General features: G+C 37.7%; 4 protein-coding genes and 1 long non-coding RNA gene across 17 annotated transcripts in view; 2 read left to right on the top strand and 3 right to left on the bottom strand.

Moving 5' to 3' along the window:
- LOC127379541 (ubiquitin carboxyl-terminal hydrolase 47-like) overlaps window positions 1-2567 on the bottom strand; it is a 44173-nt gene extending 41606 nt beyond the window's left edge. Inside the window, exon 1 of one of the 6 annotated variants that reach the window (XM_051429270.1) lies at window positions 2550-2567. The gene's annotated coding sequence lies outside the window, so the exon portion shown is untranslated. Of the gene's footprint in view, window positions 1-969; window positions 988-2549 lie in introns of those variants that run through there. The other 5 variants (XM_051429257.1, XM_051429274.1, XM_051429269.1 and 2 more) reach the window with 5 other exon arrangements.
- The window catches only part of LOC127379544 (involucrin-like), a 77445-nt gene that overhangs the window by 48297 nt on the left and 2109 nt on the right, over window positions 1-27039 (top strand). For 2 of the 7 annotated variants that reach the window (XM_051429285.1, XM_051429288.1), the window contains 7 exons: window positions 24638-24733; window positions 24869-24997; window positions 25100-25228; window positions 25349-25380; window positions 25504-25535; window positions 26030-26440; window positions 26546-26977. In XM_051429285.1, coding sequence (XP_051285245.1) covers window positions 24638-24733; window positions 24869-24997; window positions 25100-25228; window positions 25349-25380; window positions 25504-25535; window positions 26030-26440; window positions 26546-26977 — 1261 coding nt within the window. Of the gene's footprint in view, window positions 1-21814; window positions 21832-22087; window positions 22515-22600; window positions 22658-22843; window positions 22976-23761; window positions 23862-24049; window positions 24160-24274; window positions 24346-24427; window positions 24554-24637; window positions 24734-24868; window positions 24998-25099; window positions 25229-25348; window positions 25381-25503; window positions 25536-26029; window positions 26441-26545; window positions 26978-27039 lie in introns of those variants that run through there. The other 5 variants (XM_051429287.1, XM_051429290.1, XM_051429286.1 and 2 more) reach the window with 5 other exon arrangements.
- LOC127379562 (piggyBac transposable element-derived protein 2-like) lies at window positions 3803-6591 on the bottom strand. The gene is made up of 2 exons (XM_051429323.1): window positions 6484-6591; window positions 3803-5862 (listed from the first exon to the last, which is right to left on the bottom strand). The coding sequence occupies exon 2, from the start codon at window positions 5010-5012 to the stop codon at window positions 4302-4304; it is 711 nt and encodes a 236-aa protein (XP_051285283.1). The 5' UTR covers window positions 5013-5862; window positions 6484-6591; the 3' UTR covers window positions 3803-4301.
- LOC127379554 (E3 ubiquitin-protein ligase ARIH2-like) lies at window positions 7118-9704 on the bottom strand. Of its 2 annotated transcripts, none has more exons than XM_051429308.1 (4): window positions 9422-9704; window positions 8631-8731; window positions 8246-8374; window positions 7118-7954 (listed from the first exon to the last, which is right to left on the bottom strand). In XM_051429308.1, exons 1-4 carry the CDS (start codon window positions 9651-9653, stop codon window positions 7454-7456), a joined length of 963 nt encoding a protein of 320 aa, XP_051285268.1. In that variant the 5' UTR covers window positions 9654-9704; the 3' UTR covers window positions 7118-7453. The 2 variants fall into 2 exon arrangements, with proteins under 2 accessions (XP_051285268.1, XP_051285267.1); XM_051429307.1 differs by having other exon boundaries at window positions 7119-7954; window positions 8246-8401; window positions 9422-9703.
- Window positions 9600-11586, top strand: LOC127379569 (uncharacterized). The gene is made up of 3 exons (XR_007888337.1): window positions 9600-9713; window positions 9823-10022; window positions 10716-11586. It is a non-coding gene; the product is annotated as an uncharacterized LOC127379569 (long non-coding RNA).

Below are 27039 nucleotides of genomic sequence, written 5' to 3'. Positions count from 1 at the left end.
AGACACATCAGTCAGAGAAACAAGTTATTGCAGAAACACGAACAGTGACGAGGACTGTGAAAAACAAAAATTGCCTAACCGTGAAGATGAAGAAGAAGGGTCTACTTATGATGGAAAAAGTGTGAACAAGTTGTACTGGATGAAGAGTTCAGGAGACCATGATGACAGTAATTGCTCTGCCGAGGAGAACGAGACACGCATTCAGGTTAATGAAGAGCAGGGTGAGACAGAAAGGGCTACCTCCTTTAATACTATCCGGAGTTTCTTCAGGCCATTTTTAAGCTATAAGCGCAGCTAAACTGCATAGACAAGAAATGCAGGTGAAATTTTTGGAAATCTATTCAGCCTTTTAATTAGCCCCATCAGTCAACACTGTAACGTAAAAACTATTAATTCTATTGTGAGGATTTGAGTGACTTTGACAAGGAGCTACATTGTGATGGTTCGACGACTGGGTCAGAGCATCTCTAAAACTGCAGCTCTTGTGGGATGTTTCCGGTCTGCAGAGGTCAGTACCTAAAAGTGCTCCAAGGAAGGAAAAGTGGCAAACCGGAGACAGGGCTCACTGATGCAAGTGGTGAGGTGATCATAATGTTATGGCTGATCGGTGTATGTGTATACTTGAGTATGTATATGTGTGCTTCAGCATTTATACCAAAAGCCAAAGTACTCTAGCTCAGCTCAATAAGCAGTAGTATGTGGTTATATGGGTCTGAGTGGCTGTATTTCTTACTTTGGTAGTTTTTAGTTCAACCATCAGCCTGTCAGGACATTCACAGTTTTCCTGATTGTGTTCCTGCTAAATACTCTGTTTATGACTTATGTAAATGTTTTGTAATATTCTGAACTCTTTAAATCTTGCCCCTGACATTTACCCCCTATATTATAATGAACACTGAAAACAATAAAAACTCAACTGAAACGACTCTTGAAACTGACTGAAAAAGAAAGCAGAAACTACAGACCAACCTGAGGCTGTTTGTGCTCCTCTATGGGAATCCCGGGTAAAAACCTTGTTTATATCTGATTTAACTGGAGGAAAACACCGACACAAACCACAGCATCCTGTCTCTCTCTCAGCTGTCATTTCACTTTCACTTTAATTGAAAGCATTGTCGTTTATTTGAATTTCTCCTACGGGGGTCAATAAAGAAACAGCTTATTCAATGTATTTCTGTTTTCCAGTGCTTGTATTATTGTAAAAAATATATATAATATGCAGAACCAGAGTAAATGTACTGAGATAGTTTTCATCAGATACATTGTAAATATGGAGAAGAGACAGTTTAATTTTTTGCAGCACTACTGATTATAGATGTACAATAATACCTTAAAATAGCTCAGATACAGAGGTGAGTATGTACAGCAACAACTCTATTGGTTTACACTGAAAATATAGATAGAAAAGCTGTATTCTGAATCAATATATTATGGACAAAACTGTCTTTAACCTCACTGAAACCTGGACAATGTATCACTGAAATTGACCACAATGACTGGATACAGTTGTGAGACCACATGTTGGGGTCATGGAGGATACAGTGCTCTCAAGGCATTGGTGGTATAGTGGTGAGTATGGCTGCTCCCCATGCAGTTGACCGGGGTTTGATTCCAGGCCAATGCATGAGCTTTACTCAAATCTTTAATCACCAGATATCTACTGACAGGCCATAATAACAAACATTTTCCACTGAAGCTCCACAGTCATTTGTCACACCTTTAAACTCACAGACAATGGTGCCATCTTGTGATTTAAACACAACCACTAACAGTGCAGATTATGTTCTTTAGTAACAATTTCAGAATGATTTTAAAGCTGTCAGCCTTCTCTGTAACTCCAGAAAATAAAGCTTAGACAATAAAAAAGACTCCCCTAATAAGTTTGATTGGTCCTATTATTTGATCATCATAGAAATATTTTTAAAATTAATCTTAAAAGTCTAATTTCAGTCCTCTATCAGTAAGTGTATCACTGTGTACTAAAAAGCTAAATGTCATTATTTGTGTATCTTGCCAGCAGCAACTGCAATGTTTTATAAAGTTTAATCTCAAATGAGGGACTTTCTGTGTTTCCTTATTAGTTATTGGACTTCAAACTTTCTTTCTCTAGTCCTTTGGAAATGAAATGACTTTGTTGACCTTTGACAGTGTGTAACATTCAGGAGGATCTATTGGCAGAAATAAAATATAATATTAATGGGTGTGTTTTCTTTAGTGGATAATCACCTGACAACCTCTGTGGCTGGCAAATGAAATAAACATGTTTACAGCTTGGTACAGTCTGTAAACATGTCTATTTCTGTTGTAAAGTTGGACATTTTAAAATTCAACAACAGTTTCGGTATCTAATAGCGAAATACTCTGTTTATGGCATCTGTAAGTTGTTATATAACTCACCTGAGCCCATTTTTTTCTTTCTTTTCTGAACTCTTTAAATCTTGCCCCTGACATTTACCCCCTATATTATAATGAACACTGAAAACAATAAAAACTCAACTGAAACGACTCTTGAAACTGACTGAAAAAGAAAGCAGAAACTACAGACCAACCTGAGGCTGTTTGTGCTCCTCTATGGGAATCCCGGGTAAAAACATTGTTTTTATCTAATTTAACTGGAGGAAAACACTGACACAAACCACAGCATCCTGTCTCTCTCTCAGCTGTCATTTCACTTTCACTTTATTTGAAAGCATTGTCGTTTATTTGAATTTCTCCTACAGGGGTCAATAAAGGAACATCTTATTGAATGTATTTCTGTTTTCCAGTGCTTGTATTTTTGTAAAAAAAAATATATAGTATGCAGAACCAGAGTAAATGTACTGAGATAGTTTTCATCAGATACATTGTAAATATGGAGAAGAGACAGTTTAATTCTTTGCAGCACCACTGATTATAGATGTACAATAATACCTTAAAATAGCTCAGATACAGAGGTGAGTATGTACAGCAACAACTCTATTGGTTTACACTGAAAATATAGATAGAAAAGCTGTATTCTGAATAAATATATTATGGACAAAACTGTCTTTAATCCCACTGAAACCTGGACAATGTATCACTGAAATTGACCACAATGACTGGATACAGTTGTGAGACCACATCTTGGGGTCATGGAGGATACAGTGCTCTCAAGGCATTGGTGGTATAGTGGTGAGCATAGCTGCTTCCCAAACAGTTGACCTGGGTTCTATTCCTGGCCAATGCATGAGCTCTAATAAAACCCAAAAAAATCACCAGCTGCAGGAGGTGGAGAATCACCTGTGAAGCTCCACAGTCATTTGTCTCACAGACAATGGTGCCATCTTGTGGTTTAAACACAACCATTGACAGTAGATTCAAAATTATTAGCCCCTGAAATCACTCAAATTGACCAGAATGACTGGATACAGTTGTGAGACCACATGCTAGGGTATATATGGCTTGAATATTTCTTTATAACAATATGTAATAATGAAGAAATGGGCAACAGTAAATAACATCTTTAGGTATTATTATTATTATTATTATTATTATTATTAAGAGTTGAACACTCACAAATCAATACATTCTGATTCAAATGTTGTTGAATCCTGATTGATGCATGGAAGTATGTGGCATCACCAGAGGCTCAACCAACCAGGGAGAAGAGCACAGAGAAAATATATAAATCTCTCATGTAAAATAACCAAACCTGATCCAAACACAATCCCATCACTCATAGAGAGAAGCTGATTGATAAAATATGTTTTCAAAGCCTTTGATGCTTTTCATACACATTTTTTTATATCTTCCCTTTTTTATTTTGGTGAATACAATGCACTTCTGTAGTAATTCATATCTGTCTAATTATTCATATGGTTTTCACATTGCTCAATAAAGAGCATTAAAAATTAAGTTGATTAACCCTCTATTGCATGAAATATTACTCTGACATGGTAAAAAATGTTTTGCATGTTTTTATTACTTAAAATGAGCTAAATAACAGATATATTAAAAAAAAATCTTAAAAAAAGTTTAAAGGGGGGTCGTTGGTAAATTGTTGCCCTATGGCAACAATATGCAATCGTGGAAAGTACCATAAAATCAACATTATTTACCAAAAAACTCATTTTATTTAAAACAAGACTCAACAAATCCATCTCATACTTAGTGAAATGTTTAAACAAACATTTATACATTAATAACATTATATAATTTCAACAGTTATCTGAAATGTCTGGTAATAATAACCCGGAACCTGGAACCTGTCTCACTGAAATACATCATTCATTCATTTCATTTCATTCAGTCATTTCTTGCTGTTTCATTTCATTTCATTCTCTTCATGCCTTGTGAAAGTCAACAAAGCAGTTCCTCTCTGCAGTGAAGCAAAGGAAAACTGCACACTTGGAGCACTTGCTTCTCACAATGCCCTTGCATCCTGGCATTTTGCATCTGCCCTTCTCAGATGCATGCAAGGGCCAGTGGTCGGTGCGGTCTCTGCGGACAGGATCTGGCGGGACAAAGCTTTGCGGCCCTCTTTTATTTTTCCCCACAACAACAGCTTGTGAAGGTCTCCCCTTCCTCTTGTTGCTCACCTTGTTCTCCATGCACAAGCATGAGGCCACTTGGATTTTGAAGTCCAACAGTGGGAGATGGGCAATCTCTGGCATCTGGGACTGGCAGTCTCTTCTGTGAAGCAGCCACGCCTCTACCAGGGTCATGTCAAGCATGTGGAATACAATGCGGTGGTACCATTTCTTGGACCGGATCTTGGTGCGATAGAGGGCGATCAAAGAATCCAAAAGATCCACTCCCCCCATGCTCTTGTTGTAGACTGCTACTACATTAGGGCGTGAGACACGGACCACCTCTTTTTTTTTTTTGTCCCATCTTAGGACTTGTGTGGTGGGGTTTGCTGCTACGAATGTGCTTAGGAGGGTCACAGGACGGTTGTCAAACCATTTGACAGCCCAGAGGTTCACACCATTGTGAGTGGTCATCTTCTCTTCATGTGTTCCCCGTCCTTTTGCTTTCATGGCACGATCATCCATAAATGTGCAGCCTGCAAGACGGCCCTGTCTCACAGTTCCGACACTATGGATCTTTTCCTTCTCCAGGAGTATCTGCAGGTCCACACTGCAGAACCAGTTGTCAAAAAACAACTTGTGTGAAATGTTGGTGGGGATAACTGAGGCCAACTTCAGCACAATGTTTCCGCTCGCACCAATGTCAGGGAATCCATGACAGGGTTGAATGGACCCTGTGTACACATCAAAGTTGTACACAATGCCATGTTGATCTTGTAGCCCCAGCGCTTTGGCTTCATAGGTATGTACTGCTTCAGTTGGCTCTTCCCCTTGAACGGCACCATCTGCTCATCAACACAGAGCATTTCATCCATGGGTATGCTCCTGTAGCTGTCATTGAGGAAGTTGAGGAGAGGTCTCACTTTGAACAGCTTATCGCCCCCTGGTACCTGGTTGTTGTTGTCAGCAAAGTGGAGATGTCTCTTGATATTTTCCCATCTATTTAAACTCATGGTGCTTGCAACCATCTCCACCCTTGTTTGTGGGTTCCAGTACAACCTGGTTTTTGGCAAGACATGGATAGACATGTGGAAGCACACTCCAATGAACTGCTCCATTTCTGCAACAGTAACATTGAGGGGTCTGGTGACATCACGCTGCAATGCATAGAGATTAGTTTGCCTGACAACTTCTTCCATTATTTCTCTGTGGAAAAGGTGGCGGAAGTAATCCACTGGTTCTGATACTCCAGATGGCTCCGGGAGGGAGCCTTTCCATTGTGGCACAGGTGGAATGTTTTTCTTTTTCTGCCACTTAAGGTTTTTCGCCTTATGGAACTCTAGTGTGTCATCCCTCCCTGCTTCATCTGTTGACACTAACAACACAAATCTGCATTTTAGATAACAACAATTGACAACTCCTACAAACATTCACACAACCATGCACATGCTCCTGAGGATGAACTATCTAGTACTTCTACCTGCTTCCTCTGGCTCTGGCTCTGGCTCTGTGTCTGTGTCTGTGTCTGACTCTGACTCTGACTCTGATTCTGATTCTGAGCTGCCCCTGCTCTCATCCAGGTTTACATCAACCTCGTTGTCTTCATCACTGTCCACCAGCTCATCCTCACTCTGCTCTAGCGGAACAGCTATTTCTTCCCTGTTCCCTTTCCCTCTCCCATAGAAGTAGCTGGGATGCATCTTTTATGGAGGAAATGGGATAATATGTTACAGATAACCTACAAAATACCTTAAATCACAAAATATAAAAAAAATTAATAATGTTTTTACCTTTAAAATATAAGCAAAAGTTGTAAACATAGTCTCAGAGTAGTTTCATGCTATGTAAGTCAATGGGACTCCATTAGGTTGAATGCACCAGGAGATTTCCATATTTGCATACAGTTGCCATATGGCAACAAATGCATTTTAGCATATTACAAAAAACTTATAAAATCAAAACTGAATTTAATGTTAAAAAATTAAAGTTTACTTACCCCAGATAGTGATTTAAATTTTTTATTTGATGAAAATGTTCCAAAATTCTGAATAAAAGGCAATCTTCGGGAGCCCCAGACAGTGATGTTTGGATGTCAATGTCCATGAGCAAAAAGGACTGGCAAACAGGATATCCTGGTCATGTGACCTCATAAATTGTATTTCCTTCAAAGTAAAAGCCCCCTTTTCACAACTAACTGCAAAAACATAGATTTTATATTACAGCTTTTTAGAAAATTAAGAGAAAGTAATTGTTGCCATATGGCAACGCTATGCAATAGAGGGTTAATAGGATAAACAACTATCATCTTTAAAGTTTAATTATAATCTTTTCATTATCTCCTTGATGGAGCGTTGCTGGTTGACATTTCTGAACCCACGCTCAGTGCTGACATAAAAAAAAGAGTTATTACTATAACAGGAAGTAAACTGTTTCTTGTGATACTTTGGCCCAGAATAGCTCACAGACCTCCCTGTAGCCACAGAGCATTACTGCTGAAATAGAAATAAGTTATTCAACCCGATAGTTTATATTTAATTATTTATTTTACATGAAAAACAACCACGTTATGTTAGCAAAATAAACAAATGATTAGTAAAAAAAAACTTGATAATGAAGCTGATGAAACAAATGTGAAAATAAAGACTGAATAAAGATATTAAAGATCCAAATGACTTCATGCTGCAACAATAAGATAATATTAAAGAATTTAAAGTAAAATCCAGCAAAACGATTCTTACAAAAACAGTATAAACAGTTTCAAACATTACAATAAATACATATTACAATTTTGAGTTTGAAGTAAAAACTGTGATTCTAAATGATTCTCATTAACATTGTCTGAAATACAAAAAAGATCTCATATGCTTTTAACTGTTATTGAAAGCTGGTGTGGGGCTGAGTTCCTGTCTGATAACAGTTGTGATTAATGATTAGTATTTGTATTTCACAGTTATAAATCAACAGAATTATGTCCTCTGCCACACAGGTATCGAGGTCTGTCTAGGTGCTACACCAGTAAAGCAAGGTCTGAAATGTAAGGATGCCTCTTCCTCATCACTCTCATCAATGAGCTCCTCACACTCTGCACTGAGCCTCAGGCACATTTCAGTAAGCTTCAGGCACACAAAACAGAACTCCACCTTACACCGGCAACAGACAATGTTTTTACATTGAGTCTTGTTATGCACCAGCAGCAAACCACAGGTGGGACAGGCACGGATGGAGGGACAGCCAGTGACACCCTTCACATCTTCAAAGACAATATCAGGACAGGTCTTCAGTATTTCCAGTGGGTTTTGACAGTCATCGTTTCCACAGCGGTCTGAACGTGGAGCCGGACCTTTCCATTTCTTCAAACACTGCCAGCAGAATATATAAGACCTTCTCCTGTTAGCTGTGCACACTGAGCATTTGACACTCAGATCACTGAGATCAGTTCTCACCACACGAGACTTGCAACCAGGACACTGTGAAGTGAAGTTGAAAACATAATGAGACATACAGGGCCATTATTGTAGCAAAGCTATTTACAATTTTACAAATGTTATCATAATCCGTCTGTGCGTTGTCAGATTTGCAAAAAGAATCTCTAAATGCGTACTGAGATTTATGAATGTGAACGGAAACCTGCATCAAAAATCTCAAGTCTTTATTCAGATTTGCAAGTGCATTGAGATTTGTAAGGGGTAGGCAATTCTGTAAAATCATATATAGATATCAATGGCTGAAAAGTCTTTTGTAAATAGAGTGATACTTACTTCTTTGACGTCCAAGTAATCCTTGGCAGCATTATTGAATATTTTCTTCTCAAAGTACTCCAGTTCTTCAGGGCTTAGAAGAGCCATTTTACAAACCTCCTCAAAGGGCCACTCAACATTACAGTCAGTCTGTCCACACACAAATCTGCACTCACCCTTAGATATTAAAGAGAAAATCAAAGAAAAGACTGCAAACATATTGAGCAAATCAGCAACAATCAACCTGCTACTGCTAATATGATTCACATCAGCTGAAGTTACATTCTCTCTTCTGTTCACTATAGAAATATTATATTGTTACACTTGCTCCTGTTTTTTGTCAGTGAAGTTTAGTCACTAAAAAGTCTTAGAATTTCATGCTGAAGGTGATATTTAAACAACATACCTGGTCCAACAACCAGCGACACCAGTCGGTGAGAGACATAGGAGTGACAGCATGACCACAGGACATCTTTGCTTGGGGACCCGGGTACTCATTACACAGAACTGTGAGACACACAAACAAGAGAAGAGTTTTCTTGGATTGGGACAACTGGCCATTTCAGACAGTTAAGATTAAATACACAATATAACTTAAAGCCAATGCAAGCATTAATTATAACGGCATCTGATAAACTAAGGCACTGGTACTTTCTTCCCCTCAAGAATTAGTGAGAAATATAGTTGCTTGTCTCATTCCCAGGTTCCCAAAGCCTCTGTATTTAACCCAGGGAGTGAGACTCAATCAACTATCTTTCTTGGCTCTGATTGGTTGTTGTTCTACCATTAGGAGCACCAGGAGGAGCCAGAGGAACCTGCTCTAGTTACAGATTATCTGTCTCATGTACTACTGTCAGTATTAGTGCTTATTTTTATAAAATATATAAATTACCTACTGCAGCTTTAATCCTCACAAAAAAATAAAATGTGTAATTGTGTATTAAAATGACTGAATGAGAAATCAACTTTATAAACTAATATAACTAAACAAATATAATGTTTCTTAAACAAGGTCTATTTATCAGATAAACTTGCTAAACTAAGTTAGTAGCTACTTTAAAATGATTCCCACACCAACAGAAGCTGTAAAGCTCTTCATCACTGTTAAGGAAGGTGTTTCATTTAATGGTCATGTGAACACAATAACAACAATCACCCTATAATTAACAACCTGACAGTAATTGACTCTCTACTTACAATCTAAATCATCCTCTTCGTCTACAAATGTAAACGTGGGGTCTAGAGGATCGTAACATTTCTCCTGTACGGTTCTCGAGCTGCTGCTTTCTTCCTCAGAGCTGCACTCATCTTCTTCATCCACGAATCTGCCCCTCAGTCCTTTGAAGCCCTCTCCATGAGCCGACACTCTGCGCCCTTCAGACTCACTCTGATGTCTCCTCTTGCGTTTGGTGGACAGTTTGCTCCCCATATTCACTCTCTCACCAATGAAACAATGACTGATCTGACCGGTCTTTAAGGTTTCTATCAGGTAGGATTGGCCTATTCGTCTTTCCCGTAAAGTCACGTGATCTGAAGTTTCCCAAGGTGACGTAAATCTTTTTTTCTTTATTTTATTTCTGTACAAAATGTGATGTCAGTTTACTTCAGGGTCATTTTGAGCTGAACAAACACACCTGAGGACTCCACACAGTCACTGCAGGTAAAATGAAAATCCAGGTGAAGGTAAATGGACCCAGAGGAGAGGAGAAGGTCATCGATCTGTGCGACAGTGAAGAGCAGCTGAAGAGGTTCACTGTAATGCAACTGAAGGAGAAAATTACTAAAGAACTCGTGATAGGTACGTTTACTCTTCTTTATTGTGTATAGTTCATATATAAAATATACTTTGTATCATTAAAATGAACTGAAATTGAACGTAAATATCCGCAAGCAGCTGCTGGTTGACAGGGTTGGGAGGTTGCTTTAAAAATGTAATCCGATACAGTTACTCATTACCTGGTAAAAAAAAAAAAAAAAGTAGTCAGTAGTATCTAAGTACCACAATATTAACATAACGATTACTTTTCCGTTGATTTTGGATTACCTCAATCTCATTACCTCAGTATGCAGCTAAATTGTATTTTAAAATCATAGTCCTGCTAAATAATCCCCATTTTTACTAAATGTAAATGTAATCTGATAACTATTACATATTCTTTCTTCAACTGTAATAGATTAAAGTTACTTGTTTGTATCGTGATTATGTAAGTCAGTTACTTGTGCTCTGTTAGTCTCCAACCCTGCTGGTTGATCCAGACAACAAATAGCCTACAAATATGGTAAACAGCCTTAATGTTAAAGGGTTTTAACTTAACACAGTCAAACCGATTAAGGTTGCTTTTAAACTAGTCAGAGAGCCCTCATTGATTAAATTAGGCATTACGAAGACTGGGTGTTTATGAGGAAAAAGTCATTATGATTTTGCTCCAAATCATCTTGAACATAACTTTGACGATATCTCCTGAAGTCTCAGCCTCTTTATTCTCCTCAGGGGAAGACATTCGGATGGTCTTCAGGACCGAGCAGCTGCAGGAATCATCCCTGCTGTTGTCCTATGGGATTAAACACTTGTCCACCATCCACACACTGCTGATGCTGCCTGGAGGCATCTGATGTGGACCAGACGCAGAAGAAAAGATCACAGACTGTAAACCACCTCAACTGGACTAATAATATATTATGAGCTCAAAAACAAGCATTTGTAAAAACAAATAAAATGTAAATGAAATTATTAAATTAATACATTATAGTTAAATTAAAATGTAAATTATAATGTATAATAATATTATACATATATGTTTAATAATAATAATTTCTTTCTTTTCATTGAGTTTGCTGAATAAAATTGCAGAGAGAGTCTGTCAAACCTAAACGACTGTAAACCTGTTTGGTCTGAGGGAAATTTGGGGATTTTTGTTATGCTACCAGTTATTTCCTTTGACATTGTAAGGGGAACTTGTGCTTCATTATCAGGCTGTTTTTTGTATTTTTCTTCTACTCTTCCTTTAGCCACCAAATCAGTGCTTTCATTACAACTGGGTGTGTCGATCAATGATGATTATCACAGGTAGCTTTTACCGGTATAGGCGTTTGTAAGAGGGATGAGGGTTTTCCCTGCACGGATGCCTATAAATAGGTACCAATCATAGGCCAATCTCAAAATGACACTGCCAATAAAATAAGTATATTTGTGAGACAATACTTAAGCTAATGTTATGAATTAAATTGGATTCTTCTGTTTAATTTTTATCTTCCATGTGTTGAACCATATTGATGAAATTCTGACATAATTAAGTATCCATACCATTGTTTGATTGAAATTAAAAGATTAAAAACACTGTGAAATTGACAGTAAGGTCTATCTGTGTAATATCTTATGGACATTTCCTTCAACCTATAGGAGCACCAAGGGCTCAGCCTTGGTGCATGACATGCATCTACCGGGTGAGCTATCCGGGCGCCCCCAACATTAGTTATTTAGTCATATGTCCAAAACTATTGCACTTACTGATTTAAGAAGCACAGATTTTTAATCATCTGTTCAGATGATACACAAGATAATTACACTACAAAAACAAAACCAAATTTGCAGATAGAGCTTTTAGGCTACAAGTCCAAAATTAAGGAAAGTTGAAATAAATAGACAAAATCATGTAACACTCCATAATGCTTGTTAGGTGTGGGTTCGCTCACTCACAATGGGAAGAAATATCAGGGTGAACGTGGATAGCTGTTTTAGCCAGTTCTGTTATCAACACATCTTCAGACTCACCATTTCAAATGTGACTGAACTAAACAATGAAACACTTTGAGAACCTTACACTTATTTACTTCTGCTTTAAGGTTGCGACTTGCAGATTGTCTTCAGAACCGAGATCCTGGAGGAAGAGACCACCCTGGAATCCTTTGGGATCCGGCACATATCTACAGTTTATACACTGCTGAAACTGCCTGGAGGCATCTGATGAAGAAAATCCCCACAGGCTCAATGAAACCAATGACACTGTTAAAACAATTCACTTCCAAAATCATAGAGAAATAAAGACATGTGTCCCAAACTCAGTCTACTGTGTGTTGTTATTATAACATTGTAAACAATCACCAATGCAAATATCTAAGACTGAGACCATGGTGAAGTTAGTTTTATGTTGGATATTCAACAGATATTCACTCCGGATCCAGCGACGTCTTTGGTTTCATCAATAAATTACTACAGAAATCAGAAATATTTAAATTTCTTCTTTAAATAGCTTCCTCTTCTTGTCATGTGTCTCCAGAAACTCCAACTCAATGGCAAATTATATTACTACACCACACAACAAGAACACACCTATTTTAATCAATTTTTAATGTATTTGTAAATACTTCTATTTGTTGTATTTAACTGCCTCTTCTATTTTATTTTAATCTTTTTTATATATATATATATTTCCTGTCATGTGACCAGTTCACAAGTCTTTTTGGAGCCTTTCTTGGTATGGGAATCTCACCGCAATATTGGTCTAACATTGTTAAGGTATAGCCAGCCAAATAATCAGCACACACCATCTTTCTCTAGCAGACATGGAATTTATGGAAAAGAAAATCAAGGTGTTTCCATATAAATATTGTATTGTATTGTATTGTATTAATATAAAATACAAGGAGCATAGAACATTTTTAAAAAGATGTAGTAAATAATTCGGCCTTGATTTGGAGTCACTGGGTCATGGCATGGAAACTATTCCATGCCACTATAAAAGCATATACATTTTAATATAAAATACAACAAGACTTAAGAATTGATTAAAAGATGTGTATCTTGGTTGTGTGGTGTAGTAATATAATCTGTCATTGATTTGATTTGATGTGTCCCTGGGTCACATGACATGGAGTCCATTGAAAAAAGAAATCCAGATTTCTACATATAAATATTAATATGACAGCATTAAAAGATGTTTGAATCCATAAGTGTTAAGGGCTTCTGTATTTAACTAACCTTTATCCAGCCTGCTTTAAAATTGATTAGGACTTAATCATTAACTTATGGTTCACAAGCTCTTAGTTACTCATGCTGTAAAGTGTTAGGCTACCAGTTTCATTATGAACAGTGCAGTAGTGTGGAATAAGACCAGTGAGACACTTCCCATTTTAAAAGTCACAAATATTACACGTATCTTAATCCACAAGAAGAGGTAACAAGCAAATTGTAACATGCACAAAGAGCATTTGTTTCAACCAGACAATATCAACAAACTTACGTAAATGAAACATTAAAAGGAAGTTTTTTCTTGCTGCTGTCACCAAGTGTTTGCTCATGGTGGGAACTTATGGGTTTCTGTAAATCATTTTATAAGGAGAAAGGTCTAGACCTTCTGTATTTGAAAAGTGTCCTGATTTAACTCTGTTATGAATTGGCACTATACAACTAAAATCTAATCTTATGCATTTGGTTTATGTGTGCAGTATGTCCTGGTCCACTCTCATGAATCTTATGTAGTGTTTCATATATTGTTATCTCGAGAATTGTATTGTAGCCACTACTAACAAGGAATATTTACACGTCAACTTGCAGGAGAAAGGATTACTCTGGACAATGAATATAACATTTTTCTTCTTTTATTGTGGAAAAGTGTGTAATGTTACAGTCTGGACACTCTCACCCCAGTACAGAAGACACCAGAGCTGGCGAGTGATCACTATAACAGCAACATGTACAAAGCAGAACTAGCAACTAGCTCCCACCTACAGAGTTCTGTTAACAAGGTATCATTACCATAACACATTATCATTTATACTGTCATAAACTCAACATGACAGGCATTCTAAATAACATGATTTAGTTGTCTCAACATGACCAAATATCATGGAGCACAGGGACAATAATAATATTTTTTTCATCCCTTAACAGTTGTCCTTATTGGTGGTCTTTGGTTGTTTCCATCTGATTCAGAAGTAGGCACCTCCTCCTGGTGCGGCCTGCCTGTGAACTGCGACCTGACGCTTACCTCTTCTCCCTTGCTGCCTGGGTGGATCCAGCCCAGGTACATTGAGTCCATTGTCAATGATGTGATCAGTAGACACAGATTGTGGTGCAATGCAGGGTTGCTCAGGTGGGGTGGGTGGCTCCTGTCCCTGTGAAAGGATTGGCTTCAGTCATGATGGATGACTTTCTTTGCGTTGAGTGAGGATCTTATATAGTACAGGGCCACAGTGGGCCTTGACCATACATGGGCCAGGGGGCTTGTAACTTGGGGCTGAAGCCTTTCTTTTTATATAGATTAGGTCCCCAACATTGTAGCTGTGCTGCTGAGCTCGTAAGTCATCAGTCCTCTTCTGTCAAGACTCCAAGAGTACTGAGCTATGTCATGGACCTCACCAAGACTCTTTTCAAGGTCATGCACATACTCCGCAGGTTCCTTTTCACCTTGTTTCCATTCTGCTCTTGGAGATCTGAAAGAGCTTGGAAATGTTCTTGAACAGCGCAGCTCCAGTGAGATGTGTGAGATGAAGTCGTCGACGTCTTAGCCATTGTTTCTACTCCATGGTCTGGGATGGGGAATGCCTCCACCTACCTGGTAAACGGATCCATGATGACCAGGATGCACTTGTTTCCAGAGGATGAGATGGGAAATGGTCCCAATACATCAAGATGGTCCATAGGTGCTCCGACCTAATAAGTTTGCAGCTTGGCTATTTGGGTGGGACTGCTTGATTTCTGGGCTTTGAACTGAGGGTATCTTTGAATGTATTTGTGAAGATCACCCCCCATGCTGTACCAATAATAACTCTAAGATGAAGTACTTTCTTACTGCTGTGCTTCCCATTGCTACTTGCTCCTTGGTTAGGAGGATTCCTGATTCTTTCCAGCCATGCAAGATGGAAAGTACTGGGTCATCTCTTTGGACTGTCACTAACTGCTGGCAGCTTAGTGGTTGCAGCCAGTTTACTGTGGAAGTGTGGAGATCGGCTTCGCCGTCTGCTGCCTTTCTGTGTTGTTCTCAGCCTCCTGTACTGTGATCTGCCTGATGATCAGAGGCACAACATCATTCTCCATCTGAATTCTGAAATCTTAACGGTCAGGGACTTGTTTTAGCATTTTGCATAGAAACAGCGAGCAAGAGAGACGTTATCTGTTGGATATCTTACAAGCACAGAGCAGGTAAAGCAACAGTTTCATTTTCGATAGGCAAAGTCATTAACAAGTTTCCTTCAAACGTCGGTCATCCACCCCTTGGAACCATGGAGGCGTCTGTTGAACTGGTTGACTTACTGGTCTGGCAGTCCCAGTGTTGATCTTGTGGGTGACAGCAGAGAGATGGCTATGGTTTGTATCACTGGCTGAAACATTGACATTCCAGACATTCTGCTTTCAACTCCAGCATTGTGGAGAGAGATCTTGTTGAGAGCTTACTGTGCTTCTGTTGGAAGCATGTTGTAAACCTCATCTTCAGATATCACAGTAGCTTCTCCATCTGAATAGTTAGGCCATTCACTGTTATTTCAATTTGCAAGCTCTCTTGGTCGTGCGTCCTAACTGCAGGGTGGGAAGTTGGTTCTCCTTGCTCATAAGTCTCCTGAAAGATTCTGGCTTACTTCTTCTTGTAATCATTTAAAAAAGCCTTCAGTATCTAGCTGGTCCTGCAGTAATAGGTCTGTTCCAACATAAGCCAAGCTCACAAGGCACCTCCTCAGCAGATTCTTTACCCTGATGCAGCTCTCTCAACTTAACTCCAAACCATTGTGTAAGTTGTTCTTACAGGAGGGTATAGTCTTCATTGATGTGTTCTGGCAAGAAGCAGACATAGCGAATAGCTAACTCCACAAAGGCACTCACACTCCATACTTGCATGCCTGGCGCTTGAAAGGCAACCGAAATAAGTCCCAGTCCTCTTTGCCATCATACATCGCTAGCTTGACTGTGGAAGCTTCATATCTCCTGTGGCTCAAGGTGTGGACTAAAGGTGTTTTTTAGCCTAAAAAGATACACCTGTATAAGGTCCAACAGCTATTAAATAATTTCCCTGTAAACCCGGGGAAGGACAAGCTACCATTAAATTAATTAGGTATTTAGAGTTAGTTAGAAACATGTCAAGTTAGAAGCCTGTCAATATACAGTAAGGGTTAGCCAGCCTAACTGTGTTAGCATTAGCATTACGTGAGTAAGTGAGACTATGGTCATGCTTAGCTAACTTATATAGTAGTTTTGGTGTTTTGTAACCAGCTCTTAAGTTGGTTACAGAAGTGTAGAATTGCCAATAAAATTTAAAATCATCAGTATATATTTAGTTACTTTCAGCAGAATAGTTGCTCGTATTGAGGGTCCTCCAAAAAGCGTTTTGAAGCTTTTGAGGCAAGACTCGTTCACTGCTTATAACGTTCTTATAATGTAATGCTCAAACCCCACAGAACTAGGGGCTTCAGGAGGGAGGACTGCAGTTATTAGAATATTATTAACATTTGTAAACTGGCTAGATAAACTGACAAATTAATTATTATTTAAACAATTAAATAATGATTAAATAAATATGTGTCAAGTTCAGTTTCTGCTGTTTTTGTATAACAGCCAGAAAGTAGACTACATGTTGCCATTTTGATAACTTTCAGGCATATTTGGCCAGATATTGTTAAAGCAAATTAGACTTAAATCACACATCTGTATGTGCATTGTTTCATTTATGTAAGTTTGTTGCCTTGAAATCGCCTGGTTGAAACAAATGCGGTTTGTGCAAGTGACAATTTGCTTGTGAACTCTGCTTGTGGATTAAGATACGTGTTACATTTATGCCTTTTCAAAAGGGAAGTGTCTTACTTGTCTTCATCACATCTTTTCCCATGTTAATAATGAAACTAACTGATAGCCTTACTCTTTACAGTAAGTAACACAACATTTCTGAGGTGTCGAGGAACTAATGAGGAACTAACAGTACATGAACCATAAATTAATGATTGAGTCCTAATCAAATTTTAGGGTAGGTTAGCTAAAGATATGGAAGCCCAAAATGGTCATGGATTCAAACCTTTTTAATGCTATTATATTGAGATCAAGAGTTAATTATTTCCTTATCTTGGGATAAATAAGCTTGTTTTCCATTGATAACAGCAAAGCAAAACAAATAAACTTTTAATTAACTTTCGCCATTCGCTGTAAGAGTGGATATATATGATATGAATTTACACTACGGCTAATTATTGGTATTCATATAGGCATACATACAGCAGTACAATTAATGAAGACAACCAGGGATTAAATTGGGCCTGGGTTACATGGGGCTGTGCTCAGTCCTGTCACAGAGGTGCATGACAAAAAAAGCCCTCATCTGATCTGATCTTACGACTACCACCCAACCAGACTAAAGACTAAGACTAAATGCCAAAGGTTTTGTCGAGGTAAAAAGCCAACACAAATCCTTACAAACTCACTTAAAGTAATTACAAATAAAACATTGAAATAAATTGTTTTGTATCAAATAAAAGGCTGAAAGGATTTCACTTGTCAGTCAAGGTGTGGGCAGTGTTTAGTCTAAAGTATAAGGTCCAAATTCACAAAATAGGTATCCTAAATAGATGCATGTGATTATAATGGTTAGTTTATGCCATCGGACATTTTGTTGCCAGAAGGTACATGTTGCCATTTTGATTGCTTTCAAAAAAATTTCTGTCTTTATTGTCATTTCACAGTATATAAAGCATTTACAGCATTTTACATACATGAAACAAAATTTGTCCTCTGCATTTGACCCATCATTAGGAGAAGTGGGCAGCCATAGGCGCCCGGGGGGGAGCAGTTAGGGGTTAGGTGCCTTGCTGAAGGACACCTTAGCAGACCACATGAGATGGAACTGGCACATCTCTAGCTGCCAGTCCACACTCCATACCGTGAACCTCCGGATCCCAGACCAAGTCCGTACAGATTGGGCGTCTGGTTGGAACAAATGCGGTTTGTGCGCCTGACAGTTTGCTTGTGAACTCTGCTTGTGGATTAAGATACGTGTCACATTAATTATAATATCTAAGACCATGGTGAAGTTAGTTTTAAGTTGGATATTCAACAGATATTCACTCCGGATCCAGCAACGTCTTTGGTTTCATCAATAAATTACTACAGAAATCAGAAATATTTAAATTTCTTTTTTAAATAGCTTCTTCTTCTTGTCATGTGTCTCTAGAAACTCCAACTCAATGGCAAATTATATTACTAGACCACACAACAAGAACACACCTCTTTTAATCAATTTTTAATGTTTTTGTTAATATTTCATTTTTTTAATACCTTTTATTTCATGTGACCTACATACTCCAAATCACTGCTGAACTATATTATGACACTGGACAACTAGGACACATGTCTATTTATTGTATTTAACTGCCTCTTCTATTTTAATTTAACCTTTATATGGAGACATTTTTTTTAATACATTTCATGTCATGTGACCAGTTCAGTCTTTTTGGTGCCTTTCTTGGTATGGGAATCTCACCATGCAAAACATAAAATGACACTGGAGTGCAGTAAATAATTCGGCAAAAATCATCGGAGTCACTGGGTCACGGCATGGAAGCTATTGAAAAAAATTCAAGATTTTAGCATATTAATATTAATATAAAATACAACAAGACTTTGTTAATTAATTAAAAGATTAATTAAAAGATGTGTGTCCTAGTTGTGTGGTGTAGTAATATAATTTGCCATTGATTTGATTTGATGTGTCCCTGGGTCACATGACATGGAGTCTATTGAAAGAAGAAATCCAGATTTCTACATATAAATATTAATATGACAGCATTAAAAGATGTTTGAATCCATAAGTGTTAAGGGCTTCTGTATTTAACTAACCTTTATCCAGCCTGCTTTAAAATTGATTAGGACTTAATCATTAACTTATGGTTCACAAGCTCTTAGTTACTCATGCTGTAAAGTGTTAGGCTACCAGTTTCATTATGAACAGTGCATTAGTGTGGAATAAGACCAGTGAGACACTTCCCATTTTAAAAGTCACAAATATGACACGTATCTCAATCCACAAGAAGAGGTAACAAGCAAATTGTAACATGCACAAACAGCATTTGTTTCAACCAGACAATATCAACGCAACAAACTTACGTAAATGAAAAATTAAAAGGAAGTTTTTTCTTGCTGCTGTCACCAAGTGTTTGCTCATGGTGGGAACTTATGGGTTTCTGTAAATAATTTTATAAGAAGAAAGGTCTAGACCTGCTGTATTTGAAAAGTGTCCTGATTTAACTCTGTTATGTATTGGCACTATACAACTAAAATGTAATCTTATGCATTTGGTTTATGTGTGCAGTATGTCATGGTCCACTCTCATGAATCTTATGTAGTCTTTCATATATTGTTATCTCAAGAATTGTATTGTAGCCACTACTAACAAAGAATATTTAGATGTCAACTTGCAGGAGAAAGGATTACTCTGGACAATGAATATAACATGTTTCTTCTTTTATTGTGGAGGATAACAACCTTACATGACATGTAATGTTAGAGTCTGGATGCTCTCACCCAGTACAGAAGACACCAGACCCGGCGAGTGATCACTATAACAGCAACATGTACAAAACAGAACTAGCAACTAGCTCCCACCTACAGAGTTCTGTTAACAAGGTATCATTACCATAACACATTATCATTTACACTGTCATAATCTCAACATGACAGGCATACTAAATAACATGCTGTAGTTGTCTCAACATGACCAAATATTATATATTATAATATACAATTGATGTAAAACAGTAAATTACACCAACAAAATTTAGAACTGACAGCACCTAAATTGAACTGAGCCTGGTGCGGCCTGCCTGTGAACTGCGACCTGACGCTTACCTCTTCTCCTTTGCTGCCTGGGTGGATCCAGCCTAGGTACATTGAGTCTATTGTCAATGATGTGATCAGTAGACACAGACTGTGGTGCAATGTGGGGTTACTCAGGTGGTGTGAAAGAACTGGCTTCAGTCTGACTTTTTGCTTTGAGTCAGGATCTCATGTAGTACAGGGCCACAGTGGGCCTTGACCATACATGGGCCTTTCCAGGGGGCTTGTAACTTGGGGCTGAAGCCTTTCTCTTTGTACTGTCCGTTATATAGATTAGGTCACCAACATTATAGCTGTGCTGCTGAGCTCGTAAGTCATCAGTCCTCTTCTGTCAATGTTGAGCTCCAAGGAGATGCTACTGAGATATGTGATAGACCTCACCAATACTCTTTTCCAGGTCATGCACATACTCCGCAGGCTGCCACCTCTCTTTTTTGAAAGGCAACCAAAATGAGCTCCAGTCCTCTTTGCCATCATACATCGCTAGCTTGACTGTGGGAGCTTAATTAGAAACATGGCAAGTTAGAAGCCTGTCAATATAAGGGTTAGCCAGCCTAACCCATGTTAGCATTAGCATTAGCATTTCAACAAATGTGGTTTGTGCATGTCACATTTTACTTGGGAACTCTGCTTGTGGATTATAATACGTGTTACATTTAAGCCTTTTCGAAAGGGAAGAGACTTGTCTCCCTCACATTTTTTCCCGATGCTACTGCACTGTTCATAATGAAACTAACAACATTTTGAGGTGTCAGGGAACTAATGAGGAACTAACAGCAGGTGAACTATAAATTAATGATGTCCTAATCAAATTTTAGAGGAGGTTAGCTAAAGGTTAAATATGGAAGCCCCAAATGGTCATGGATTCAAACCTTTTTTAATGCAGTAATATTGACATCAAGAGTTAATTATTTCATTATCTTGGATAAATACGCTTGTTTTCCATTGATAACAGGTTCATTTATTTCGTTATTTAGATAGAGAAAATTTCTCAAGATGACAATATAAGAAATAATTCATAAGATTCATAACAGTGGCCATGACATACACACATACACACTGTTCTGTGAGTTTGGAAGTTTCAAAGGAAACCAAATCAACTTTTGATTAACTTTCACCATTTGTTGTAAGAGTGTTTTCTCCATAGTGATTTGATATGAAGGAATTTACACCATGGCTCATTATTGGTATTGGTATATGCATACATACAGTGGTACAATTAACCAAGACAACCAGGGGTTAAATTGGGCAGCTGTAGGCGCCTGGGGAGCAGTTAGGGGTTAGGTGCCTTGCTGAAGGGCATCTTAGCAGATGGAACTGGCACCTCTACAGCTACCAGTCAACTCTCCATACTGTGGTCCATGCTGGACTTCAATCGACTGCCCTCCGGTTCCCAGACCAAGTCCCTACAGACTGGGCGTCTGGTTGAAACAAATGCGGTTTGTGTGTCTGACAGTTTGCTTGTGAACTCTGCTTGTGGATTAAGATATGTGTCACACTTGTGACTTTTAAAAAAGGAAACTGTCTCATTTGGCCTCCTCGCATCTTTTCCAACGCCACTGCACTGTTCATAATGAAACTAAATGGTAGACACTTTGGCTTTGGAAGAAAGACTACAAAGTCATCACAAAAAGTTCTCTGCACGTACGTTACTTTCACATGTGATTTTCATTCAGCCATCTGATTAAAGTAGCAGCCTCGTGCTTTAGAATATAGCTGACAGCCGCTTGTGAAATAAATAAGAGAGTGAGTCTCAACTACACCTTATTTCATTAGGCTACATGAACGCCAAACTCTGGTAAGCATTTCACAGACATCTCTCTCTCTCTCTCATTTTGGGTTAAGGCCTACACTGAAAAAACAGTCTTAAATAGTTTGAATCTGCACCTTTTACTGCCATAGCCTAGAACCATGCAGGTACAGTAAATATTTCGTCTAAGATATAGAACTTATTTTACAATGACTCCAGTGTTTTGTTCTTTATTGGTGAATTCAATATGTTTCTGCATTCATGAGCAGCTGAGTTTATTGACATTAAAAAACATTTCAGCATAACATAAGAACTTATGAAGGTCAAACATGTAATGGTCTAGCAAGTCTCCAGGAAAACAAAAGCTGAACAACCTGCTCCTCCACACTCAACGTGGTTTGTTTGTTTTGCTTTATAGTAAACAATATAAGTTCAGAGTCATGAAATCTATATTGAGGATAAAATTGATCACACTGTAAAAAACAGTCAGAGAAAGAGGTTATGATATAAAATTAATAATTGCAAAAACTGTAACAGTGTGTGAAGTGAATGATTAACAGAGATATAAAGTCAAATGTATATAATGAAGGCACCATATCCATTTCAGAATCACACATGAAAACATAAACAAAAGTTTGAAGATTACTGTGGGATGGAAGAAGGTGCTTCTACTAAATCCACTGGAAAAAGTAGAGAAGAGAACACAGAGATAGAAGAAAAGGAACAAACAGGTAATACAAGTTGAATGAGTTGTCCATCTATCAATGTTTACCTTTTAATCAAACCAATTTTATGTTTCCAATATCTTTATAATAAGATGCTGCATGTACTGCACCAAAGAGGAGGTTTTGGAATGTTTTTTGGTCATATTTCAGTAAGTAATCAGCTCACCTCTTTGAAATGTACCATGTGAGGTCAAAACATAAGCTATTATTTTCATAAAATAATAATAATAATAATAATAATAATAATAATAATAATAATAATATAATGTATAAGAATTTAACAGAATTTTTCTGAATGAATTACTGAATAAATTACATTTCCCACTAACCCACAGACTGTAAGAAGCCCCGTGTGGAAACTTTAGAAGGTCTAACAGATGAAGCAGCTGAACGACATGAAACCAGTAACATGAACACAGAAAAAAAGGACACTGATGATGAAGAGAAGACAGCGACAGGACACAGTGGTGAGGCACTAAGGACTAATTGGAGACTGAGGTTATTGATGGTTTAGTTAACAAATAAATGATCATGTAGACATGATAGAAGAAACTAAATATGAAAAGCAAAAGATGACACACCAGTCAAGAGTCATGACATAACTATGTGGATTTAGTAGCATCTAGTGGTGTAGTTGCAGATTGCAACCAACTCATTTATTTATTTTATGGTGTAAATGTAAATATAAATACATTTTACTGGTTGACTTGTACTTTGCTTCAACAACCTGTATTTGGAATTCAATATATTTACCCACATGAAAATGTGGCCTACTGTCACTACCGTATATGAACAGAAATAAAAAAGGATTTTCCCCTCCAAAGATAGGCCACCAATTAATAAAGCAATGAATAATACAAAATGCAATGATTTTTTATTTATCACCACTGCTGAACATATTTTTCTCTTCACTTCAAAATTGGTCTGAGACAAGACAACATGAAACAAAAAGGACATTTGGGACAAGGGGATGCTGATAATGAAGAGAATAGAAAGATAAGACAGAGGGAAGAGGATGAGACATTAAGCCATCAAACTGGAAGAAAAAAGAGTAATGCAGAAAGCTTTAAAATGTTTTGAACACTGAACTTAGATCAGAGACTAATGCGGAGAACATGTGGCATAATGTTTTGGTCGTATTGATAATGATACGAAATGAGTGAATATTCCCTCCAAAGATAGGCCACCAGTTAATAGTGAATAATAAATAATTGTAGATGGTGTAATTACACATGTTTTTTCTTTCCTTTCAGTGACTCAGAGAGTTCATTATGGTCTGAAAAACCAGGGAGCCACATGTTACCTCAACAGTGTCCTGCAAATTCTTTACATGACCTCAGACATCCATGACAGGTTTGAAACAGCTGCTTTCAAGTACCAGGAGATTAAATGTTAACAAAACATTAAGTAGAATATTAATAGGAATGTATGATAAAGTGATTCATTTGGGTTTATATAGGTGTCTCCAGCTTAGAAAACTCCATCAGTAAGACAGGGAGAGAACAGACACTATTCACTGAGAAACTACTCTCTCCATAAAGGTTGGATCGAACATCACCAACAGATCTTCAGCTGAGAATACTCTTCAAAGACCTGAAGGAAAAAACATGTGGAACAGAAAACATCACAACAACATTTGGGATTAAAAATGGTAAATTGGACTGTAATAAAGCAAAATAACACTCAAAGAGCAATTGAAAGTCACATATCAGTGGTAAATTAAAGATTGATTAAGTAACAATCACACTGAATGTATCATTTTGCAGTTCATGAACAACGTGATGCTGCTGAATGCCTGGAGTTGATTTTAAATAAGATCACTCCACCAGCCTCTGAGGTGAGTACTTGTAAAATCTCCAATGTTATTTATTGGAAAAAAGAGTAGAATACTCTAAGATGATAGATGTTTCTATCTCAAGGTTTTCCAAGGACGTCTGATGTACACAACAAAATGCTCTGAAGGCCACATCATCAATAAAGAGACAAATCCATTCTGGACTCTTCCACTGTCTCTGAAAGATTACCACGTTACAACCTACAGTGTGGTGAGCAGACAAAGCTCAGAGCTCTAGTTTAGTATTTTAATGTGATGCTGCTCTAATATTATTATTGCATTTGTATTTTTACAGGAAAGATTATTTCAAAGGATTTTCCAGACAAAAACATTTAATGGAGACAACAAGGTTCACTGCAACGAATGTAACAACAAAACAGAGGCAACAAGTGTGAGTTTTGAATTTTGAAATTCAAACACAAACTGTCAAAATGTTGTACTGGAGTCAAATAAAAACACTGCATATTAGTTTAGCATACTGAGATTAAAGGATATAGTGTTTGATAATGTTTCTTGTGTTATTTAGGAATGTGAGATGGAGAAATATCCTCCGATTTTGAATTTACTTCTGAAGAGATTTGACTTTGACTACAGGAGGATGTCACATTACAAATCTGACTGCTGTGTGGATGTACCTCTTGAATTAAAGACAAAGGTAACAATAATGAATATTTTATATGTGATTTATGTTTCAGTGGTGTTCCTTTTAAATGTTTTACAAATATTTCCATGTACCTGACTGTGTTCTTCATCGTAGAATCAAACGTACAAACTGTATGGGATGGTGAACCACATGGGCAGTCTAACAGGTGGACATTACACAGCCACCATCCTGTCCAATGAGGACGAAACCTGGTATGAGTGTAATGATTCTTACGTCGGGAAGGTAAGGTTACTTCATCTATTCCATTATGATGGTACATATTTAAAACATACCAACAGAAATATCAAACATTAAACAGAAGTTAATTTACATTGTTTGGTCTGTTTCTGTTGAATGTTGCAGGTTGAACAGCTGTTTGAAAAAGGAACTTACAAGTATGTCTGTATTTGTAAATTAATTTTATCATTGATTTGAGATATATCACAATGTCTCTGTACTGTATATTATCACCTTTTTGTTGTTCTATTCAAATAATAACATCAGTTATTGTTCACCAGATCCAAGACTGTATATCTGCTCATGTACAGAGGTAGGCTCACAAAAATACACAAAGAAATATTTTTTTAGGCTACGATTGTAATATTCATACGGCATTGCTGAATATATTCCTCTCTTCACTTGAAGTCTGACATGTCCTGTGAGACACATTCTAGACTGAGAATAGAAAGATAAGACAGAGGGAAGAGGATGAGGGAAGGATGAGTGGTGATAATGAGGCATTAAGCCGCCAGACTGGACGAGTAGAGGGTAATACAGAAAGTTTAAAGAATGTTTAGAACACTGAAGTCAGATCAGAGACTGAACTTGTAGGTGGCCCTTTGCTAAATGAGAAACTAAGAAAGAAGAAGGTAGATATGATAGGAAAATGCTCAGATCAGACAATAAAGATGATATATATCAGTTAGAGAAAGTCATGACATGAACATGAAAACTGGTGAGAACAGTGTAACAGCAGAGCACCATGGGGAGTCTGATACAGATGATTACTGAATATTTTACTTTATTTCTACTTCAAATCCCCAGAGTGTCAGAAACCTGCTGAAACCAGTTCAGAAGATCTGACAGACGAGGTGAAAGAAGAACAGGGTGAAGATATTGGTCTGGAAGAACAGAAAGGACAGGAACTGGAAAACAAAAATGTCAGCAAAAGAGACACTGGTGATGAAGACAACACACAGATGGGACATAGTGAAGAAGATGAGGAACAAATGAAAAGAGATCAGGAGAAAGATGCACTCAATCTTCAGGCTAGAGGAGAGGAGGGTGATGCAGAAAGTGTAAAGAAAGACACAGAAGAAAACACAATTGACAAGTCTGAAGAGTTGAAGGAAAGTAAAGTAGATGATGATCCTTTAAATGTTGGAGAACAGTCGAAATACTCCAGTGACCAACCTCTGGATAAAGAGACAAAGACAGAGAAGCAGAAACAAAGACGTAAGAAGACAATGTGGCCTAGAATTTTGTTCTTACTGATGCTGATGCCAATACAGAGCATTATTGAATACTGTAAATTACTTTTCTTCTACTTCAAATCCACAGAGTGTCAGAAACCTGCTGAAACCAGTTCAGAATATCTGACAGACGAGGTGAAAGAAGAACAGGGTGAAAATATTGGTCTGGAAGGACAGAAAGGACAGGAAGTTGAAAACAAACATATCAGCCAAAGAGACACTGGTGATGAAGAAAACAAACAGATGGGACATAGTGAAGAAAACGAGGGACAGATGAGAAAAGATCAGGAGAAAGATGCACTCAGTACAGGAGAGGAGGGTGATGCAGAACGTGTAAAAAAAGACACATCAGTCAGCGTAACAATTCCTGACAGAAACACAAACACTGGTGTCAAATGTGCAACAATGAGGAAGGAAACTAAAGTAGATGATGCTCCCGTAAATGTTGAAGAAGAATTGAAATACTCCAGTGACCAACATCTGGATGAAGAGACAAAGACAGGGAAGCGGAAACAAACAGGTAATAAGAACATGTGGCCTAATATTTTGTTCTTACTGATATTGACTCTGATACAGATGATT

This window comes from Dicentrarchus labrax, unplaced genomic scaffold, assembly GCF_905237075.1.
Source record: "Dicentrarchus labrax unplaced genomic scaffold, dlabrax2021, whole genome shotgun sequence".
Lineage (NCBI taxonomy): Eukaryota > Metazoa > Chordata > Actinopteri > Moronidae > Dicentrarchus > Dicentrarchus labrax.
The sequence above is the reverse complement of the archived record's forward strand: the minus strand, read 5'-3'. Positions and strand labels throughout refer to the sequence as shown.

Bases quoted from the DNA above. Each gene is read 5' to 3' on its own strand.
- LOC127379562 (XM_051429323.1), bottom strand. From the start codon at position 5,012: ATGGATGATCGTGCCATGAAAGCAAAAGGACGGGGAACACATGAAGAG.
- LOC127379554 (XM_051429307.1), bottom strand. From the start codon at position 9,653: ATGGGGAGCAAACTGTCCACCAAACGCAAGAGGAGACATCAGAGTGAG. The intron at 8,732-9,421 runs GTAAGTAGAGAG...TGTGTCTCACAG, and splicing joins CGAAGAGGATGATTTAGATT to TTCTGTGTAATGAGTACCCG. The intron at 7,955-8,245 runs GTAAGTATCACT...TTCACTTCACAG, and splicing joins ATTACTTGGACGTCAAAGAA to TGTCCTGGTTGCAAGTCTCG.